The sequence below is a fragment of the Branchiostoma lanceolatum genome, chromosome 9 (genome assembly GCF_035083965.1).
Source record: "Branchiostoma lanceolatum isolate klBraLanc5 chromosome 9, klBraLanc5.hap2, whole genome shotgun sequence".
NCBI classification, from domain to species: domain Eukaryota; kingdom Metazoa; phylum Chordata; class Leptocardii; order Amphioxiformes; family Branchiostomatidae; genus Branchiostoma; species Branchiostoma lanceolatum.
In genome coordinates this window covers 2,300,128-2,321,895 of record NC_089730.1, presented here as the reverse complement: position 1 = coordinate 2,321,895, position 21,768 = coordinate 2,300,128, and the positions used below count along the sequence as shown (strand labels likewise).

Here is a 21,768-nt window from a genome sequence, read left to right as displayed (position 1 = left end):
AGAAAACCACTATTAGAATCAAGGCCATTGCCGTATATTAGATACATTTCACAAAACATTGACATGTAACGCGATGAAGTAGCTTTATGAGATAAAAACTTTAAGGACAGATATGATCTGACACAACAGGGTGAAGATTATCATCTTTTCTTCATTTTGCTCTCACTCTTCTCAGTGAAAAGAGTGTCTCTGTTTGGTCAAACCCGCCGACATGGCGTTATATTCCGCCCACTGGGCACTGTACACCGTCTGTTGTCCTGTAACGCGCATTTTTGTCACCAAAAAGCTGAAACTTCAGGTGTTTGGTCGTAAAAACGTCTAGAAAACCGGGAGCCGAACGAACACAAACACGTGCGGTGTCTACTAGAGTGTTTTCAACACTACTACTGTTTACATGTTTCTAGAACCGTTACCAGGTTCCAATTTTCGAAAAAAAGTTGTTCTGGAACGGGGCATTGCTGTCTTTAGATGTTGTATTTTAATCATATGAAAGTGCGAGCGAAGCTACTCCAATCTTAGCCTGTTTAACAACTACAGGGAAAGAAATATTCAGCCTTTGCCCGCCGATGTTAGATCCCTAAAACGAATAGTTCATTAGAGATACTTAGAGGAATAAAGTAGTACTGCAGTTTAAAATAGACCACACACCGACTGGCTGTTCGGATATGCAATTAACATCAGTTGAAAAATTACTAACATTCTGACATTTTTGCATGGCCATGCAAAAATGTACCATTAGAGCGGGCCAGGGGTCGCCAGATTGAATCAAACATTCCTAAAACTGGCAAGAGTTTCAAACCTCGAATAACCATGGATAGTATGGATATCAAAGAAAGATTTTATTTCAGCTACTTTTAACAGATACTAGCTATCGTGTAAGTTAGAAAAAACATGATGAAGTACGCGGTGTCGAATTGCATATGATATACGTCATGCATGACGCTTCCGTGCAACTTGTTGTTACTGGTTCAGGAGTATATTCTGTAATGTCGCTGGACGTTAACTTTTAAAATTGTTTTGTATAAAAGAGAGAGAAGGCTAAGCATCATACTTATGGCGTTCTTTATTGCTCATAATTGGCTTTGGCATAATACACCTCGACATGTAGATATGACCCAAACTGAACGATAACTAGTCCTGCACGATAATTGGTCATGTTACGTTACCTGTTGAGTGACGAACACAGCAAATATCAGACGAAAAAAAGATTGAAAATTGTCTTACTCATGTGAGTGCATGTATGAATTGATATAATAAATATTATAGTTTTCCAAACATGATCAAAAAGTCGAGCCTTTAAAGGTTGTTTTCGAACCTTTATTTCAATATGCAACAAACAAACAAAGAAAATGATTACGTGTCGATATAATTTGTCTCGCTGAAAACGTGCGATGTTTCTCACCCACTCAATATGATTTTCTTTCATTTTTTGATTCTAATTTTCTAAAAGGTAATGCTATGATTTACATTGTATTCCGGACCTCGCCTGGTGTAGGGCGTATATTTTTCGCTGTCCAGAAACCTGACAAGTCGCAACATGCCGGGAGGGCAAAAGCAGTCCCAAACTGGTGAAACAGGTAAATATGTTTGTGAAAATATATTCTCTTTATCACTGGACATGTCAGTGGACAATGGACTTGTTTAAAAAAATATATATATGTAATGGTAAATACAAGATTGACAATTATCTAGCCCTTGCTTGGTGTAGAGCTTGTTTTCTTTTTTTCTTTTCTTTTTTTTCCAAGTAGCGTCGGGTCGGAATATAAAGTTTAGAAGGTACAATTTCTCTGACGATATTTATATACCCTCGTGGGAGAGCAAGACGTAGATGATCCCGCTGCCTTGCCAAACGGATCAAATGCGATCCGCCGATTCGGATAGAGACGTAAATCACCGTCTATCGGAACATCAGGTGTTAAGTTAGCCTTCAGTGGTCAAGCTTCTCGACGTAAAATAACCCGACGCACTTGTCGAGAAGAGCTGGTGTGCTCAGTTGAAAACAAAACCATTTCCGAACCCAGCATCGCTGCTCGAGAAGAAACGTACCTTTGAAAAGCCGTAAAAGCAAATATTGTATTAAAATGCAATTTCAGGTAAACACGATGATAAAGTACTGCTTTCTCCTTGAAAGCAGTATATATTCACCAACCTCGATGCTAGTTTCCAAACTGGTCCCTGTGTTTACTGCGACGCCATCACAAATCATATTGGGATATTTGGATTACCAATACAAACTCGAGTCTGAAGATTGATTTTTTTGGTACCATGGTACGATGTACAATAGCAGAAGAGTATAAAAGCGTACAAACGTGTATGTTAATACGATATTACTTTTGTTGCCAACGAATTTATGTTTGTCATAATGTTGTATAGTTTGGTTTCATAAAATCATTCAGAGAATGCTTTTCTTCTAAAAGCATACCGTCGGCGCGATTTTGATTTTGTAATTTTCCACCAGGCACCACACCCATGCAGCAGCCGCAGACCGATTGGCAGTCGATTGCAGACGCCGCTGCGAATATGCCCAACGCTTTGTACGTCTCCAGAGGAGGTAAAACTTTGTTATCCTGCTGGTTTTTAGTCGTATGATTGTTGAACGATCACAAACAGAGTGCATTCCTAATATCTACAGTCGTGCGGGTGTGGTGCAAAATTTAGCTGTCCTGTTATGGAAAAGGCTGTCTTAGATCCTTGTCGGTGGTTGGTTATGTGACATCCTGCTTGCAAGTCTCACGACCTCAAAATCGACAATAACATCACTCGTAAAGCATGATGCGCCCATTATAGCCTCCTAGCGTCGTCCTGTGGTAATGCAGCAGAACTTACCGTTTCGATCGATATCTCAAGCTCTGGGCATGTTGTACCTGTAGGGGTTGTGGGGTGCTATATAACTCATGGGCACGTGAATTATAGGGTAGGCTTAGGTTCCACATACTAGCAGCTTTTGAAATACAGCGGCATTTTTTTCCGACGTCTCAAGGACGGAGGCATTTTAGCAATTTTGCAATTGCTCTGAAAGGTTCGCTTTCATAAATAACACCAATGCATCCTCTGGGGAATTGTTTTCTCGATAGCTTCAGAAGCTATGGATTGATGCGTATAAAAAATCTTTTTGTTGGTAGGCATCATTACAAAATAAGGGACACGTTTAATTATGAGACCAAAAGTGGCTCCCTGTGTTAATGCAGTACAACGTCCGGGTTTGATCAATCATATTTTGATATGCGTATTGTATGAATTGTTTGGGTGGCATACAGATCTAGGCATTGGAACGAAGTAGTCTAGGTTTGGTATGTAAGCAAGTCGCCTGATGATGGTGATGATGGCATGTAAGTGAATTTGGCAGAGATTGATATAGTCGAAAGTTAACCATGTAAATAATGGCCATATTTGTAAAATTCAACATCAAATTCCAAATGAAAGTATAAATTTATGTCAAGGGGAAACTTTAGAATACCATGAGAGTTCCAAGAGAGGACTTTCAGGTATGTGACACTTAGAAACTTAGATACTTAGAAAATGAACAACATTCAACATGATAGATGCCAATTATGCAAATGATACATAATTTGCAATTATCTAATCAGTGTTCAACCGCTACAATACAGTAGTGGTGGAACACTGATGCGAATCTAATGATTACGGTATTTGAAAGCTTAATTATATTGAACATTAGTTAACATTGATTATGCAACGCATGTCGTCATTTGCATGATTAATTGCTCGGGCATGACTTTTGTACTTGTACATATGTAACAATGTTTTTTGTTTGTAGTTCTTAGGAAAATGACAGCGAGATGTAACATCAATGAAGAGATGTCAACTAGATGAGTGTATATTTATGCAATCAAGACCTAATTTTCAAGTTCGACCTATACTTTTTTGGTACTTTGTATACAATCTAATATCTATTAAACACATGCCATCATTTGTACCTTTGGGTGTATTCGAGAAAGATATTAATTTCCATGAGACATATCATAGTTTCGTTAAGAAGGAGTTGTGCTGATAGAAGATTCTCCCTTCACTCCGTGAGTTAAATATAACCCACAGATTGCAGCAAGACAGCTACCACTAACTGTTAACCACCTTAAGTTCATATACCATTTCATTGCCTTTGGATTAAAGTGCATTCAGTTTTCCAGTTACAACTTCTTCTGTCTTTTAGCTTGTTAGATTTCAGTAACAAAGACCGTTTTGTTTTCGAACAGACTGCGCGTATGAGGGTAATGCAAGTGGCTACCGTACTGTCTGTAGTTTCATCCGCTCCCACCGCAGCTACATAGCCGCCAGTATTGCAGTCCTGTTCAGCCTGGTCGCTCTGGGACTCGCCCCTCTGACGTTCATCAATAAAGAGGTAAATATTCTTGTACCACAAAGCCTGATGTCAAGCAATTTTTCTAAGACTGATTCTATTGTTTTTTTGAGAGGCTAACAAGACAAAACATTTTGCTATTACCTCCATGAAATATCCGCGGCCAGTACAGGAATTGCAGTGGCGTTTTTGTTAAAATGTTCCAAAGAGGATAACACAAAAAAGGAATACCGGATTTTCATTATTTTTGATCCTTAAAGGTAGCTTAAACAAAATAAAATATGAAATACAAATTATTCCAAATAATAGTACATCTGCATAACTAATGAGAAATTTCTATCATAGCAGTCTTTTTAATGTATTTCTTATCCCAGACATGAGACGGTCTGGACATTTGCGTGGCAGATAGCTTTTGACGTCAGGACAAAATGCGGAAGGTTTGGGCCCCCTTATATCTAATTTTGGAACTTCAGGGGCGTTTCTGTCAAAACATTCCAAAGAGGATACCAGAGGAAAGAAAAGATTTCCATCATTTTAGCCATGCAGGTATCTTGGGCAGAGATGTACACATTCAATCAAATACATATTGTGGGTATAATGACTTGATTTACATGATTCATGAGGAGATTCTATAATTCATTTCAAAGTTTGTTTTCAATCATTTGACTTAAAAAATGTAATTCATGGGAGGTGGAACATGAATATATACCAAATATGCAAATGAGGAACTAATTTACATTATAAGTACAAAAATGGCAAAACTACTTAGTGATCGATGATTGGAATTGTATACTTGTGATATTTGCTAATTAGTTGTAGGTTCACATCACCATGCATAAACCATGTAAATGCATAAGTCATTCGCATAAAATTTACAAAAGCTCTTACAATTTCCATGGGGGTATGAGGTTGCCAAACTCTAGTTAAAATTTTTGTTTTATTCTTGTATTTGGCATTTAGATGTCCATATATACGTTTATAGGAAATATCTCAGCTGTCCACCACTGTTGACGCCTTAAAGCACGACCGAGACAACATATCCACGGCAGTTGACGTAAAGCGCGACCAAAATGACATGCGCCAACTTTTCACCACTGTTGACGCCTTGAAGCGCGACCGAGACGACATGCGCCAACTGTCCACCACTGTTGACGCCTTGAAGCACGACCGAGACGACATGCGCAAACTGTCAACCACTGTTGACGCCTTGAAACGCGATCGAGACGACATGCGCCAACTGTCAACCACTGTTGACGCCTTGAAGCGTGACCAAGACGACATGTCCGCCACTGTTGACGCCTTGAAGCGTGACCGAGACGACATGTCCACCACTGTTGACGCCTTGAAGCGCGACCGAGACGACATGCGCCAACTGTCCACCACTGTTGACGCCTTGAAGCGCGACCGAGACGACATACGCCAACTGTCAACCACAGTGACTGTTGATGCCTTGAAGCGTGACCGAGACGACATGTCCGCCACTGTTGACGCCTTGAAGCGCGACCGAGACGACATGCGCCAACTGTCCACCACTGTTGACGCCTTGAAGCGTGACCGAGACGACATGTCCACCACTGTTGACGCCTTGAAACGCGATCGAGACGACATGCGCCAACTGTCAACCACTGTTGACGCCTTGAAGCGTGACCAAGACGACATGTCCGCCACTGTTGACGCCTTGAAGCGTGACCGAGACGACATGTCCACCACTGTTGACGCCTTGAAGCGCGACCGAGACGACATGCGCCAACTGTCCACCACTGTTGACGCCTTGAAGCGCGACCGAGACGACATACGCCAACTGTCAACCACAGTGACTGTTGATGCCTTGAAGCGTGACCGAGACGACATGTCCGCCACTGTTGACGCCTTGAAGCGCGACCGAGACGACATGCGCCAACTGTCCACCACTGTTGACGCCATGAAGCGTGACCAAGACGACATGTCCGCCATTGTTGACGCCTTGAAGCGCGACCGAGACGACATGTCCGCCATTGTTGACGCCTTGAAGCGTGACCGAGACAACATGACCACCATTGTTGACGCCTTGAAGCGCGACATGCGTCAACTTTGCAACAGCACAGGCTTGAAGCTCAACCTGGACAAGGAACGAAGCCGAATTTTTGCCTTGGAGAAGCGTCTTCTACAGATGAGAAAGACGCCAGGTAAGCTGGGGTTCACACTTCTTACGTGAACTATTTGTAATATATAAAGTTGGCTTTCGGTTGTTACATGCACTATATGTAATGATATATTTTGATTGATACGGCTCTTGGAGGCAACTGTGTAGGTGTTGGCGCAATGGCGCATCAAAGTTGCGTGTGTTCTTAGTACACTTTTATTTTTCAATATTAGCCGGAAAGGAACTGTGAGCGTCACCTCGCCGTCATGTAGGAACATATTGTGAAAAAGTTTTTATGTCACACTGATCTTCATCAAGGAGCATCATCAATAAAAATCATCAAGAAAATTTGTGGAACTGCCATTATTCCATTTCATAATATTATTTACCTCATGGATGATTCCTGTGCTTCCAAGATCTTTTTGTAATCTCTAGTCATTATTTTTTCCTTCATCTATTAGTAATTTAAATGTGTACGTATGCATGGTGTCATCTTTTTAACCTAGTGTTTTACAGTCTTATATCAGCTATATATCATTTATGCTGGTTTTCTTAAATTCACACCACCTAAGACATATGATCTTATAAATAAAACATAATGGCTTGTTAGTGATGGAATGACTTCTGTAACGGTTTCAATATGAGCGATGTCTATCCCTACGTCTGTTGTTGACTCAAAACTTGCAATTGTCTTCTAGAATCGTGTCCTAAAGGTTACAGTATGTGGCGTGACATCTGCTACAAGGCATTCAACATAAAAAAGACCTTCAGCGATGCGAGGGCGACTTGTCATGAAGACGGAGGCACCCTCGCCATGCCCCGAGACGCGGAAACCAACGCCTTCCTGATCTCATTGTACAAGGTCGTGAGCGACAAATATTCTTTCTGGATCGGCCTGCACGATCTGCGCGAAGAGGGAAGCTTTGAGTGGGTGGATGGTTCTGCACTTGGGATGTACAACTCTTGGGGATCGGGACAACCGAACAACTGGATGGGCGACGAAGATTGCGTTCGTTACTCTACGACCTCATCCTGGAAAGACAAGTGGAACGATGGATCATGCCGCAATACGATTCGCTTCATATGCCAGGCTGTTCCAGGTACTTATGATTACAACCGTATCGTATTGGAGGTTCTTTTTACACAACCGGTAATTCTCACCTGCTGACGTTTCGGTGTCTGTGCTTGTATCCCCGCTCGTCTCGGCTCATCACCAGTGATGAACCGAGACGAGGGGGGATACAAGCTCAGCCACGTTTGGGATTACGTTCTCGCCGCAAAAGTGCCACCTACATCGGCTACTTATAGCGGTGAGAAGCATTACTCCAGTCAGAAGCTCTGAAGAAGGTGTCTGACAGACACCGAAACGTCAGCAGGTGAGAATTACCGGTTGTGTAAAAAGAACCTCCAATACTCTATGTTCTACCAACCTGATGAAATTATTTTCGGACACAACCGTATCATTTCCCGAAACCCTTCCAACTACAGCTCCAGACCACCATTACTCTTTTTAAAAACTAGCTAGAACAAAACCTTATTATTCCACGTCTCATCTCTACTAAGTCTGCTCTTTTTTTCCAGGACATCCATAGGTGACAGGTGGAACTCTCACCGCTACAGTACATCGGCTCGCCGACCATCCGTAGCCTAACCAGACTGAAACGTAAAAACTAGAATTAGTTGAACGCGGCAAATCATCATGGTTTTTGAGGGTTAGGAAACTAAAGCAGAGAAAGTGGTTCTGCTGCGACATTGCACTTACTAGACTTTAGACGCTCTCGTGGCCTGGTAACCATCGGGAGCTCCTCAGTATCTCTATGGTGCCGGCAGTGTTGCCCGCCCTCCCAGACCCTGGCTGCGGATCGACGATAGACTGCCAGAAAAAAGGGTATGCTTAGTAGGACTGGTCAACATGACACCTACTGTCGGTCACACTGCACTTCAACTTACTATTTAACTCAAGACGCTAATGACAGAGATTCCGCCATGTTGTTTTCAGCTGGATAGCTTTGATGGATGTTTAAACTTTAAAGGAGACTTAATGTTAGTTTGTTTCAAATGTATTGCAGTTCTCTGATTGTACATCAGTTTTCTGATTGTATTGCGTTTTCATTGTATTGCGATTGTATTGAGTTGTAAAAATGTTATAGCAGTGATAACTAGTTTTTAGAATGTACATTTATTCCAGTTTTCAGAATGTATACAAGTTTTCTGATTGTACACCAGTTTTTAGATTTACTACTAGTATCTCCTGAGATTTCAAAGTGTATAACAGTTCTAAGATCGTAAAGCCGTTTTCTGGTTGTATACTACTTTTAGATTCGGACCCCCAGTTTCAAGGAGACTTAATGTAAATTTGTTTCAATTGACACATTTAGAGATGAGACGCCTCAGAAAATGTAAATTTTTTTGTATCTTGAATGATTTGAGTCGATCACGACTAGTGTTTTCAGCTAGTACTACATCCGCTTCCTGGTTGGATATCAGTTTTTTTTTTAAATTGTATAACAGTTTTCTGATTGTATAGCTTTCTGATTGTATATTGTTTTCTTATTGTATTTCGAGTTTTTGAGTGTATACCATGTTTTTTTTTTTATTGTCCGCAATTTTTCAGTTTTCAGATTATATACGCGTCCAGTTTTTCAAAGCCATATTTCTGATTGTATACAGGTTCTCTTTGTATTCCTGAATTTTAAGAGTGTATATCTGAGTTTTCGTAGTGTATACCAGTTCCATATTGAATACCAGTTTTCAGATTGTGTACCAGTTTCTAATTGTACGCCGGTTTTAACATCGTATACTGGTTTCTGAATAGTATGTCAGTTTGCTGATTGCATACCAGTTTTCTGATTGTATAAGGGTTTTCAGATTGTATACCAGTTTTTTTTTCTAGATGTATACCAGTTTCTGATTGCATACTAATTTTAAGAATGAATACAAGTTTTGAGATTGTATACCAGTTTTCTGATTGTATATTAGTTTTCTGATTGTGTTTCTGAGATTAAAATTGTATAGCAGTTTTCTGCTTATATACCAGTTTCTGGGTGTACACAAGCTCTTTAGATTGAATACTAGTTTTCAGACTGTATGCCAGTTTCCCGATTGTATACCAGTTTCTGATTGTGTTCCAGTTTTCTGGTTGTATACAAATTTTCTGGTTGAATCGTATACCATTTTACTGATTGTATTCCTGTGTTTTGTGTTTGTACTTGCATAACTTTCGGGACTCTCTCCTACAATGCACAGATCCCAAGTTTTGTAGGTTCACATCGATTAACAGACAACAAAAGAAAATGCTCCAGTTTTCCCCTAGAATTTATTTCTTTAAGAGCATAATGTCGATGTCTTCAAAATTAACCAGGAAAAATTGTTGGTAATCAGAAGCACAAATAGCTAAAAATGCAAAATGAGAACTGCTTGTTTGGCGTATTGCATGTGGATTTCAGGAAAAGTCAGGACTTCACAATTTTCCCCAAAACAATTCCTGGAAGAGGTCAGGGTTCACAGATCTTTATGACCGAATCCAGGAAAAGCTCACAATATTTCTGACTAAGTCCTTTGAAAAGGTTGGAGTTCAAAACGGAGCCTAGTAACCTATAGACCGAGATCCTCCCGGGATATCCTCGGTACAGTGAGTGTTCCCTGCCCGGCCAGGTAATTTTCGCACCCCGGGGAATTTTTACGGGCTGCGTGAGAAGCAGCGTTCTAGCTCGCGTCTTTAACAAATTGAGAAAAAGAAAAAAAGTCTTTCGCCAGAAAAAGGCCAAGGTTCCAGGACTGTTAGGCCGGAAAATCATCTGCATTCTGGGTTCTCTGGATGGTTACCAAGCTAATTGATACTGTGGACGGAGTTAACTTGTTGCAAACTGGAGTTTGAAGAGTTCCGGCGTGTTTTTTAGGTTATGACAGAGAGCGGTCCGATCCCAGCAGTAGAAATATCACTCTTAGCGTTCCTAAAATGACTCGTTGAGCGACTGAGAATCTACATTTCACAGTTCTAAGTCATAGGGCGATAACAATGACTTGACTAACGGTAATGTACAGGAATAATTATTCCAAGCGTACAAACATAACGACATTAGAAGACACATGGAAACAGTGCTTTGAAGATTGAAAATGTACGTAAAAACAACAATGACTGTTGACGACTGCAGTCTGTGTGTTTGATATGACACATAAAACAACAAGTTTTTGTGTATTTATTTCGAGAATAAATAAAGGCAGAACAAACAAACAAACTTAAACAAACAAGCAAACAAATAGCACCAAAGACATTGCCATATGTTAAATACATTTCACAAAAAATTGACATATCGCGATTAAGTGACTTTATGTGATAAAGATTGGAAGAAAAGATATGATCTGACACAACGTGGTGAAAATTCTCACCGGTCTTTTCTTCATTTTGCTCTCGCTCTTCTCAGTGAAAAGAGTGTCTCTAATGGTCAAACCTTCTGCCGACATGGTGGTATCTTCTGCCCACTAGGCATTGTATGCACACCGTCTGCTGTCCTGTATCGCGCATTTTCGCCACCAAAAAGCTGAACTTTCCGATGTTTGGGCGTTAAAACGTTTAAAAAACCGGGAGTCAAGCTAAAACACGTGAGTGTTTTCTACACTGTTTACATGGTTTTAAAACCGTTGCCACGTTCGAATATTCGAAAAAGCCGCTCTAGAACCGGGCATTGTTGTTGAACCTCTAGCGTGCGCGAGCTGCGTGCGTGCCGGGGATTCTTTACAGCCGGTGGCGTCATAGGGTCACGTGATGCACATTCCAGAGGCCAACACAGTGCCACGCGAAAAGCGTACTTTGAAAAGCCGTATAAACTTAATTTTTAGGTAAAGGCGATCACAAGCAAGTTTAAACTACTACATTTTATCTATATTTTTAATAGATAAATGCATTTCAACAATTTTTTTACCTGTCAGTAGCTGTTTAATGTTCTAGACCTTTCAATACCAAAAGATAAAGGACGGGTCATAGCGTTGGGGAAATCCACGCCGCTCGGCCGAAAAATTGCGAATTACGAGCAAATATTTTTAGGAATTAGGATAAGAAAATCCAGGTTATTCTTTGGATCCCTGGTCAGCGAAGTCCCGATCTAAAAACAAATGTTGATATATCGAAGTTTACGACAAAAAGTTTTCAATTTTAGATATGTTTTGTCTATTGCCGGGCATGTATCATTGAATATCATTACATCAACACATTAAGATGATAATTGATCAATTCTCCTGTATTGACCACATATGGGGCCAGTGATGTGTCCTCCAGAATATTGACACTTGGTGCCAACGCTGTCTGTATTTGCCGCTAAGGCGCAAATGCTTAACTCCGCACCAGGGATGGATTTTGAAATTATTGAGGTCCCGTAGAAACCCGGTGCTTTGCTGCCCCCTGGCATCTATTTCAGGTACTGCTGCATGACACTGATCAACACAAACTCTTCCGGATGGTGGACATCTTCTTCTGTTTTTATCTGGGTGTCTTTTAATATTCTCCTAGCCCTAAACTGATCTGCGTGTTTTACTTGCATCCTTTTGTGAATCACAGATAATGCATAGTCTGGAATGCATATGATTAACGTAGTACCGTCACTCTTACTATCTTATACTGCCTGGACTGGTTATAGTGCAAAGGCGACCTCTAGCGCCAACTGCAGGAACCACATTGACAGGTAATAAACAAATATGTGAATCATTCGGCAGATTGCGTGAGATTAAAAAAAATGCTTACTGCAGTACTGTTTACGTTTAAACAATCATTGATAGCGTTGGTCTATTTGTGTCAACAGAATTCAACTTTTAACCTTTCAAAGGATCACCTACTAAATAATGGCCTACTTAGGATACGTAAGTGAATATTCTAGAGTATCAGTAGAGCCTCGTCACTATCTGTAGGCCGAGTGACATTTATTTGTCATAATTATGTATAAGACAGCTTTAACACAGCGAATTAAGATCATTCCTTGGACAGTCACGGATCATAAGGTATCTTGTGACAGAAATGATCTTTGCTTCTTACAAGGATTTTTAATATTATCATACTGGGCTGCAAAACACATTTATCCGAACTACCTGCAACAATTAAGAACATGAACCTCTTATTTACTGTTGAGAAATATGGGATTTTCAAAACTTTGTATAACGATATTACCAAATACAACAAGTATATACTCGCCAAGATGTTCATAGACGAAACAGTAGTAAACAGCAAATTTGTTAACTACCAAAAACATTTTTTGTCACACCTGTAACTTTTGATACCCCGCCATATCTTATACAGTACTTCTACATGTCACTTTTTTGTGTCGTATATGTATTTCAGTCTTTAATGTACAAGTTTTGATATTGAAATAAAATGTGAAAAAAAAAATTGAAAAAAAATTACTTTCTGGTGGTTGGTTCTGCATTTCGTATCTCAACAATCATGTGACAGAAAAGCCTTGAGTTGGCTTTACATTTACTATCAGTACCATAGGAGAGAAATACGGTGTTGTGTTATGAATTATCTGGATCCATGCAAAGTGATAACGATTCAAGCTTTTTCGAACATTTTAGACTGTGTAACTTTATTTGCTGCGATACCAGAGACAAGCTTTTTACGATGAGGCAAAGGAGTTACAGAGAACAATCGTTAGATAACTTTTAAGAAGTTTCCTCCGTAACTATGTCAATAATGTATAACAAAGATTGCACGGAGATACTTCATGTTTTCACATTTCGCTACAGATTGTAAATGTCCATTCTGTCCCAAAAATCACATTTATCTTTTCGATAGTCCTGTATCAGGGTGGTGTGGGGGGTACTGATGTTTAGACAAGTAAAGTTCCCTTCTTGGCTGTACTTCGGCCAAGCGGTGGCCGCTGGAATCCCGGTAAATCCGGTAGCCTCTCGGCCAGGTTTGTTCGGGTCTCCGGTGTGCGCGAAGTTGCCGTAGTAGTATGCTATGCTGTCCGCCATGTTCTGTTCCTCAGCGGTCATGGTCATCTTGGTCTCCGGTAGCTTCGTCGTCTGGAAAACGAAGGGAACGTCTTCCGCGTGACACACGTGTCCGTTACAATTCTTCTGATAGTCCCACAAGTGTTTGAAGGACCAAACGTGATCGAACACATACAGCCAGACATCGGTGTCTCCACTTCTTATGGCGCTCCGAATGACGTTCCGAGTCGAGCATTTGAAGACCCAATCGGTGGTGAGAGTGGACAAAAGGGGGCGGTAGTCGGAAGAGGTTTCGTCGGCAGGATACTCTTTAGCAGCCTCTGCTGCCTTAAGATGGCCGAAGGCAAAATAAATTTCATACAACGTTTCCCTAGTCGTCACCGGCTTGTTGTAAAGGGAGTAGATGAATAATACGGCTTCTTCCGAGGTAGTTCCTATGATGAACGGTTTGGACTGAAAATGTCCTTTGGCAAAACTGTCCACTGTAGCAGCTGGTACTATGTCACCGTCGACGATGGGTCCCCATGGTAATGACGCCTCTAGTGGACGGTACGGATTCGAAAAGAACGTCCCCATTCTATCTAACCCTGCCTGAAGAGCGCTAGAATTTTTGGAACGAAGACATTTCATGTCCCCGTGCGAACAGTCCAGTTTCTCAGCGAGGTGTTCTCCGAGGCGAAGCGCCTCCCATCGACTTTTATGAGGAATGGTAAAAGGCACGCTCAACATGATGGCTTGTTGGAATAAGTCGGTAAACTTTGGATTGATCATAAGTGTGGCCACGGAATCTGACCCCGCGCTCTGTCCGAAAACGGTCACGCGGTTTTTGTCACCGCCAAAACTCCCGATGTTTTCCTTGACCCACCGTAACGCTGCGACCTGGTCAAGCAGGCCATAGTTTCCCGTGGCCGCGTCTTCTCCTTGACCAGCTACCAGGAAGCCAAACGCAGCCAGTCTGTAGTTGATGGTCACCACAATGGTGTTGGTCTTGTTAGCTAAGAATCGTCCGTCGTAAATGTAGGCCGAGCCGCTCCCCATTTCGTATTGTCCACCGTAGAGCCAGAACAGAATGGGCAATTGGGCAGCGGTAGAGTTAAGGATTTCCCGTGGGGCAAAGATGTTGAGATAGAGGCAGTCTTCACTCACTTTTCTGTCCCGGGGACATTGGAAATCTGGATCCCAGTCACCGGGCGCGCAATCGCTTCTGTAGCAGCCCGGGCCCGGCACGGTCCCGTCGCGAACGTTGGGCGCCCAGGGCCGGTTGTACTGCCGCGGCGGCCTCCAGCGGAACTCTCCCACCGGCGGCTCTCCGAACGGAAGCCCGAAGAAAATAACCCCTTCCTCCACGTACAGCCCTCTCACGGCGCCGTACTGTGTGTTAACAATCGGCCCATCTTCCTCAATAGGAAACGCCATACAACCGACTGTTAGAAGAAACAGGTGAAAAATCACCACCGATGCCATGGCTCACTTAGTGGTCAGCTCTGATCAGTAGTGGACAGTACAGCAAACATACCTTATCAAGCCCAGTCACAAGTTGTTTGATGTATAGTTACACTTTAACGTGGCTTGAAAGTGTGCTGTTCTAACCATTAATCATGACGACTTTTAAAAAACTTTTCTGGCTTTTAAAAACGACAGTTTGGCACCTTATATGTGGCGTATGTTAATGTTAGTAACGTCTTACTTCAAACGGTAGCGAAAGTTACATGTGTACATCTAAATGAGAACGAGCGACTGATAAAACGTTTTACGTGACGTTACGTTATGACGTTTGTTATACCAGCAAGGGGGCAGCTGATATAGATCTTATGAGTTGTCAGGTTGTATATGTCAGGCGTTAAACTTCCGATATCTGGAGGTCTTCTGACTCTTCCAAATAACCTCTATCAAAGGTACGTATTGTAGAATTTTCGTGCAAAAACTGCGAATCTTCGGAAATTTGAAATTTCACTCAGATTGACATTTGTAACTAGTTTTTAACATATTCGCGTCATTTTGTCACATTTCAATTATTAATTAATAACGCAAAGGCAATTCCGCTTATTTTCGATAGTCCATCGGAAAATAAACAAGCCGCACAACGTAAAAAGTTGCATTCGTGCGTTGAAGATATCCATGTGTAGTATGATAAGGTAGATTCAACCTATAATGTAAAAAAAGGACCGAATAGTTCAACATCCCATCCAAAAGCAATGCGCTACCTAACCAAAATAAATGATCTATATGATGGAAAAAAGTGCATTCCCTAAGGCATCCGCTAGAGGGGGCCTAGCTGTGTACGACGTAAAATCAGGAAGATACATTCACAGGAGACACCATTTCATATGGTATAACCTTCACCCTAAATGACCCCGCGAAGAGATCGAACTACGTTCTGTTCGAAGAACTAAGAGTTCTAAAGTTCCATAAACATCCCAGCTGACGTTCTGAACAAACCGAAAAGAGTGAAGATTCGAAGATGGCGACTGGTGGTGAGGCTACCGATGTTCCCAGAAAGATTTCCCCCCAGGCCCTCTGGCAATGGGAGAATACAAAACGCCGAACGGGCTTCCTGGCGTTCATGGGGGTGTGTCCTACCGCGGACGGAGAGACGGTTCAGGGTCTGTACGAGGAGGTAGAGAGAATGGCCGAGGAGTTTGTAGACAACATCTCCGTGGATCCTGTGGCCTGGCGCGGGGGAGAACGTCTGAACAAGCGGCACTTTGGAGCTGTAGTTCAGGCGCTAGCCGCTAGTCCCCACGGTTTACTTCGACCTCAACATATCTTGCAGTATTTCAGGTAAAATGGTTCCATATCTCCGATACATCACAAGTTTCGTTTCTTTTGCTACTTTGCCTACGCTTATCACCGCCTGGTTGAAAGAGCGACCGTTACAAGATAAACATTGATAAATCTTCGATTTAAACTGATTTCCTACATGTAAGGGTTTATGGCAAAACATCGGGGGCGAGCCTTATCATGTTGTCCCTGTTTTATCCAGAAACCGCTACCCGCACCTCTGGCGACAGACAGGTGGAACTGCAACCACGGCGGCAGTCGTGGTGAGTACCGTAACTTCATTAATTTTCTCGGGGAACTTAATCTGTTGTAAGAGGGAAAATTAAGACATAACTATAGGACATAAGTAGAACAACGTAAAACACGCATTCGCGGAACTAAAACCTTCGCGAAAATTTCAAAATTTACATTATTTGCTTCTAAACCATGAGACAAAGATTTGCGTTCATTACGATACAATGTCAAAAAAGATGTTTGTTTTCTTGTAGATAGCATCCCATCTCCCGGAAGGTTTTTTGTAGCAGCTTTGTCTTGGCTACGAGCAGTTTTAGACTGAGGAAAGTAGCAAAGTTATGTTTTCCATGGATGCAAGCTAACTTTTCATTCTTAACTCTCCAGAAAGCAATCCATGTTGTTCTGTCCAGCCGGAAGTTTCTACAAATTGAGGCGGACGTTGACCCCGTGACGTCAGACCGTCGCGTCGTCTTCTTCGCCATCGACTACCAGAGCTACCCAGACGCCCCCGCGCCAGGCACTGTCCTCCGAACGACTCAGGATGAAGACGACTCACCACCGGATGATGATGAAAATATAGAAACTTCCGCCAGAGGGCGTTGTAGTACGGATAATCTTCTCTCTATAGAGTCTAGTACCCACTACAAGACTCCAAAGAAAGTCCACCTAGCGAGGTCTAGTCTCAGGAGGGCTTTAGAGGAATCCAATGGGCAGAGCCAAAACGTCGTTCCGCATGGAAATATCAAGCGGCGGTGGCAACAAAAAGAAGTCCAACTGAGCCCTAGGAAGCGGATTTGTGGTACAAACCCACATGAAGAGGCCGATCCTTACACCCCTACTTGTACTGTCGATGGCACAATCAGCACCAAGGACGGGGACAACAACAACAGCAGCCGTTGGCAGGAGTATTGGGACCGGTGTCTGGACCAGGAGGCGCCCGCGTACGCGTTCGACCTTGTCGGCTACGTGTGTGAGGAGCGTCTGTCACGTGGCTTCTTCCCCAGGGTAGTCAACGTTTTCCCGCGGAATTTACTGCTGACTGCCGAGCAGGCTGTGATGGAATGTTTGGCAGTGACTAATTGCGAACTATAGTCTATGGAAAGCACCGCCACCTGGCGATTTTGGTAATTAGTGCACCCAACCTGAAGACTTGAGGTCGATAAACATTGTGACTTGACTGCTTGACTTGACTGAACCATTCATATAACAACACTATTTAATGCTTCTTCTATGGACGGATTTCAAGAAACAAACTGATATGTTACATGAGTAATGGTGATCTTTGTATTCTTCTGCGTTGCGTACGGCCAGATACCAGTGAAAATGATGACCGGCGCTGAAATGAACTATATAACGCATCATTTTACGACCAGCTTTAGGAGTTTTCGCCTGTATCCTATGGATCAAACGTGCTATACTATCGCATTCTAGACATTTTTGTGTGTGTGCGGGTTTGTAAGTTTAAAATTTGGAACACAAATTGTGTTGGAGTTCTCATAAATACAACCATGTGGTAGTTTACCTGCACACATTTCAGAGGTCTGTATGATAATAAAAACAGAATACTCACACAACTGGATGGATATTGTGATGGGCAGACGAGTTAGACCTGTAGCATCCACGCACTACCTTTCGTTGGTGACTTAAAATAATCGATGCATCCTGTATCGTTGTATTCAGATTAATTTCAGCCACTGGTGAAATGTAGTGGATGCTACTTGAAACCTCTGACTGTTCACTAAAATCTATCCCGTTGCTTGACTATATTTTGTATGATTTGTGCCTACCTGAGTTTATAACGTTCATTGGCGGTTCTGAAATCTGTTTGCTACAGTTGACTGTTGCATGGTGTGTATACGTGTATTAGAATTGCTAAATATCCTATTATATATTACAGCGTTGTCTCCAATCTTTTTCCCCGCCCCACTCTTTGTTTTATAGCCCATGTTGTTAGTTATTGTTGTTATATCTATCAGTGTGATGGAATTATTCATGGAACCGTAAGATATCAATAAAAACTATATTTCCTTGTCACTTATAATTTTCTACATGATTTAGAATGAGCTTTTGCCGATCTCACAATGTATTGAAGTTTCTATTAGATTGACTTCGAATTCGGTCGACTTAATAAACATTCGAAACTGTTCAATATAAAATCTCTTGATGCATATAACTTTCTTTCGTATACTTCGTATACGAAACTCCAAGCAGATGTAGAGATGAAAATTCGTTGCGTTTCTCAAGGGAGGAACCCGCGGCCGGAGCTTGAGAAACGTTACGATTGTGCTATTCTACATCTTCTTGAAAATTATCGGTTCAAGTCTATCAAAACTTTTGTTCAAAACACAGGAAATAAAAAGTAACATTTATGTTGATACGATTTAAAGTATTGACCAAGTTTACCAAAGACCAAAACGACAATGCTAGACAGCTTCCTCGACTCAATTCTTACCGGTCCGAGGCAAGATTCCAACCAGTCCGAGGCATGATTCCAACCAGTCCGAGGCATTTCCAACCGGTCCGCGATACATTTCCTTACGTGCTGCGGTAGAATTCCAACCACTCCGCGCCCGTGAGAATTTCCTGCCCTACGCGCTGCCCTGCGCTGCGTTCCTCGACAGAATTTCCTGCCCTACGCGCTGCCCTGCGCTGCGTTCCTCGACAGAATTTCCTGCCCTACGCGCTGCCCTGCGCTGCGCTCCTCGACAGAATTCCCTGCCCTACGCGCTGCCCTGCGCTGCGCACCTTGACAGAATTTCCTGCCCTACGCGCTGCCCTGCGCTGCGCTCCTCGACAGAATTTCCTTTCGCGCTACGGCAGAATTCTAACCGTACCACGGCACAGCCCCCTGTCCCCCACGCTCATACAGTGGACGATCCCAGATGGGTCAAGGGTCACTCGTGTTGTGAATGTGAACAGCCAGTCAGGTCGTGTCGATGTTGAAAACTTTTTCAGTGCTTCGTTCTGACTATCACCATCTCTAAAAACACTTGCGTGCAAACTAAAAGGAAGCCCTGATTGTCAATATCAACTAGACTCTACCAGTCTCCACGGGTCGCTGGAAAAATAGTAGAAATTAGCCAAATAGAGTCAGATGTTTGAAGGGAGTCGGCTACGGAGATAAGGTCAAATTGGCAACCCAGGCACTTTCACCATATTACTTGTTGTGTAATATGCACATTTAAATATTGGCCATAAAATTCATTGACAGAAACATACAAAAGATATTCTTGTTCAGTCACGGGAAAATCCTGTTATAGCCCCAGCCATGAATAAAATCGAATGTTATGGAAATGCTATCATGTCCAAACGGGATTATAGGACCAATCTGTTACCAGTAGTCTGTGTTGTCCATGTATGAACTTTCATCAAATAACTCGATCATGCGATATGCTGAAAGGACTAAAAAACCGTGGCCAACTTGAACTTTCACCATCGTAGGATTGTCCTGCGAGACAGGTCCGTTTATTTCAGGTTAAGAATCTGAAATAACACAGAAACAAGATGCAAGCTATAGTCACTCGTGTTGAACGTGAACTGCGAAAATATAAACTTTCAAGGATAATGTCCTTCGCTAAAAGTATCGGGGATCTTTTTCATAACGGTAACATTACGATTACGTGTTTCATGGTACTCTACCATGGTGTTGACGGGTCGACGTCGCCGTGTGTCATATGCATTTGCTGTTGCAACAACCGTGACAGCAATAAAACCGGCTTGGCTCTGTTTAAATTATGATATTAAAGTTCAAGAGACATCAAACCTGACACTGTCAGTACTGCAGACTATAGTATATAACGTTAACGTTATATCATATGAGTAGGCGGTGTACTTGACGGGATCGGTACGGAGGCATCCTTCTCTTCCTCAGCCAGCTCTCCTTTTATATAACGTTATACTATAGCTTGCATCTTGTTTCTGTGTTATTTCAGATTCTTAACCTGAAATAAACGGACCTGTCTCGCAGGACAATCCTACGGTGGTGAAAGTTCAAGTTGGCCACGGTTTTTTTAGTCCTTTCAGCATATCGCATGATCGAGTTATTTGATGAAAGTTCATACATGGACAACACAGACTACTGGTAACAGATTGGTCCTATAATCCCGTTTGGACATGATAGCATTTCCATAACATTCGATTTTATTCATGGCTGGGGCTATAACAGGATTTTCCCGTGACTGAACAAGAATATCTTTTGTATGTTTCTGTCAATGAATTTTATGGCCAATATTTAAATGTGCATATTACACAACATTGTTTTGTGGTGAAAGTGCCTGGGTTGCCAATTTGACCTTGTCTCCGTAGCCGACTCCCTTCAAACATCTGACTCTATTTGGCTAATTTCTACTATTTTTCCAGCGACCCGTGGAGACTGGTAGAGTCTAGTTGATATTGACAATCAGGGCTTCCTTTTAGTTTGCACGCAAGTGTTTTTAGAGATGGTGATAGTCAGAACGAAGCACTGAAAAAGTTTTCAACATCGACACGACCTGACTGGCTGTTCACATTCACAACACGAGTGACCCTTGACCCATCTGGGATCGTCCACTGTATGAGCGTGGGGGACAGGGGGCTGTGCCGTGGTACGGTTAGAATTCTGCCGTAGCGCGAAAGGAAATTCTGTCGAGGAACGCAGCGCAGGGCAGCGCGTAGGGCAGGAAATTCTGTCGAGGAGCGCAGCGCAGGGCAGCGCGTAGGGCAGGAAATTCTGTCGAGGAGCGCAGCGCAGGGCAGCGCGTAGGGCAGGAAATTCTGTCGAGGAGCGCAGCGCAGGGCAGCGCGTAGGGCAGGAAAGTCTGTCGAGGAACGCAGCGCAGGGCAGCGCGTAGGGCAGGAAATTCTCACGGGCGCGGAGTGGTTGGAATTCTACCGCAGCACGTAAGGAAATGTATCGCGGACCGGTTGGAAATGCCTCGGACTGGTTGGAATCATGCTTCGGACCGGTTGGAATCTTGCCTCGGACCGGTAAGAATTGAGTCGAGGAAGCTGTCTAGCATTGTCGTTTTGGTCTTTGGTGCCAAGTTACTTAAGTTCAGTGCACTAGAGCTCGTGTAGATAATCCTGCTCAGACGATGCGAAGGAATGTACAGTCGGTTGTCATGGAGACGGTATCCACCACTATTCCTTGAAATACCCTTGAGTATTTAGGCTAAACATCGTAAAAGTCTCGACTCCTTGGTGGGTCATGTGTCAAAGTCTTCGCGTCTTGAAGTAAATCTGCCCGCTGACTGATCAAGGGCTCGGTAAATGGTTGTAACAAGTTTTTATCGGCGCGGTCCTATGGTAGCTGACAGGCCCCGGCGTCACCAATCGTCTGCGCGCTCGCTGCGTGCCTTGTCCCCACATGGTTGTGATTTCGTCTCTATCTGTCTGG

The 21,768-nt window shown here is 42.6% G+C and overlaps 2 protein-coding genes across 2 annotated transcripts; one reads left to right on the top strand and one right to left on the bottom strand.

The window, feature by feature from the left end:
- Positions 1-1,537: 1,537 nt before the first annotated feature.
- On the top strand, positions 1,538-8,029 carry LOC136441945 (C-type lectin domain family 4 member F-like). Its single transcript, XM_066438509.1, has 8 exons — positions 1,538-1,577; positions 2,459-2,551; positions 4,212-4,357; positions 5,298-5,606; positions 5,664-5,984; positions 6,042-6,480; positions 7,136-7,375; positions 8,019-8,029. Exons 1-8 carry the CDS (start codon positions 1,538-1,540, stop codon positions 8,027-8,029), a joined length of 1,599 nt encoding a protein of 532 aa, XP_066294606.1.
- A 5,134-nt stretch (positions 8,030-13,163) lies between these two features.
- LOC136441944 (crystal protein-like) lies at positions 13,164-14,795 on the bottom strand. The gene has a single exon (XM_066438508.1). The coding sequence runs from the start codon at positions 14,793-14,795 to the stop codon at positions 13,164-13,166; it is 1,632 nt and encodes a 543-aa protein (XP_066294605.1).
- Positions 14,796-21,768: the final 6,973 nt, after the last annotated feature.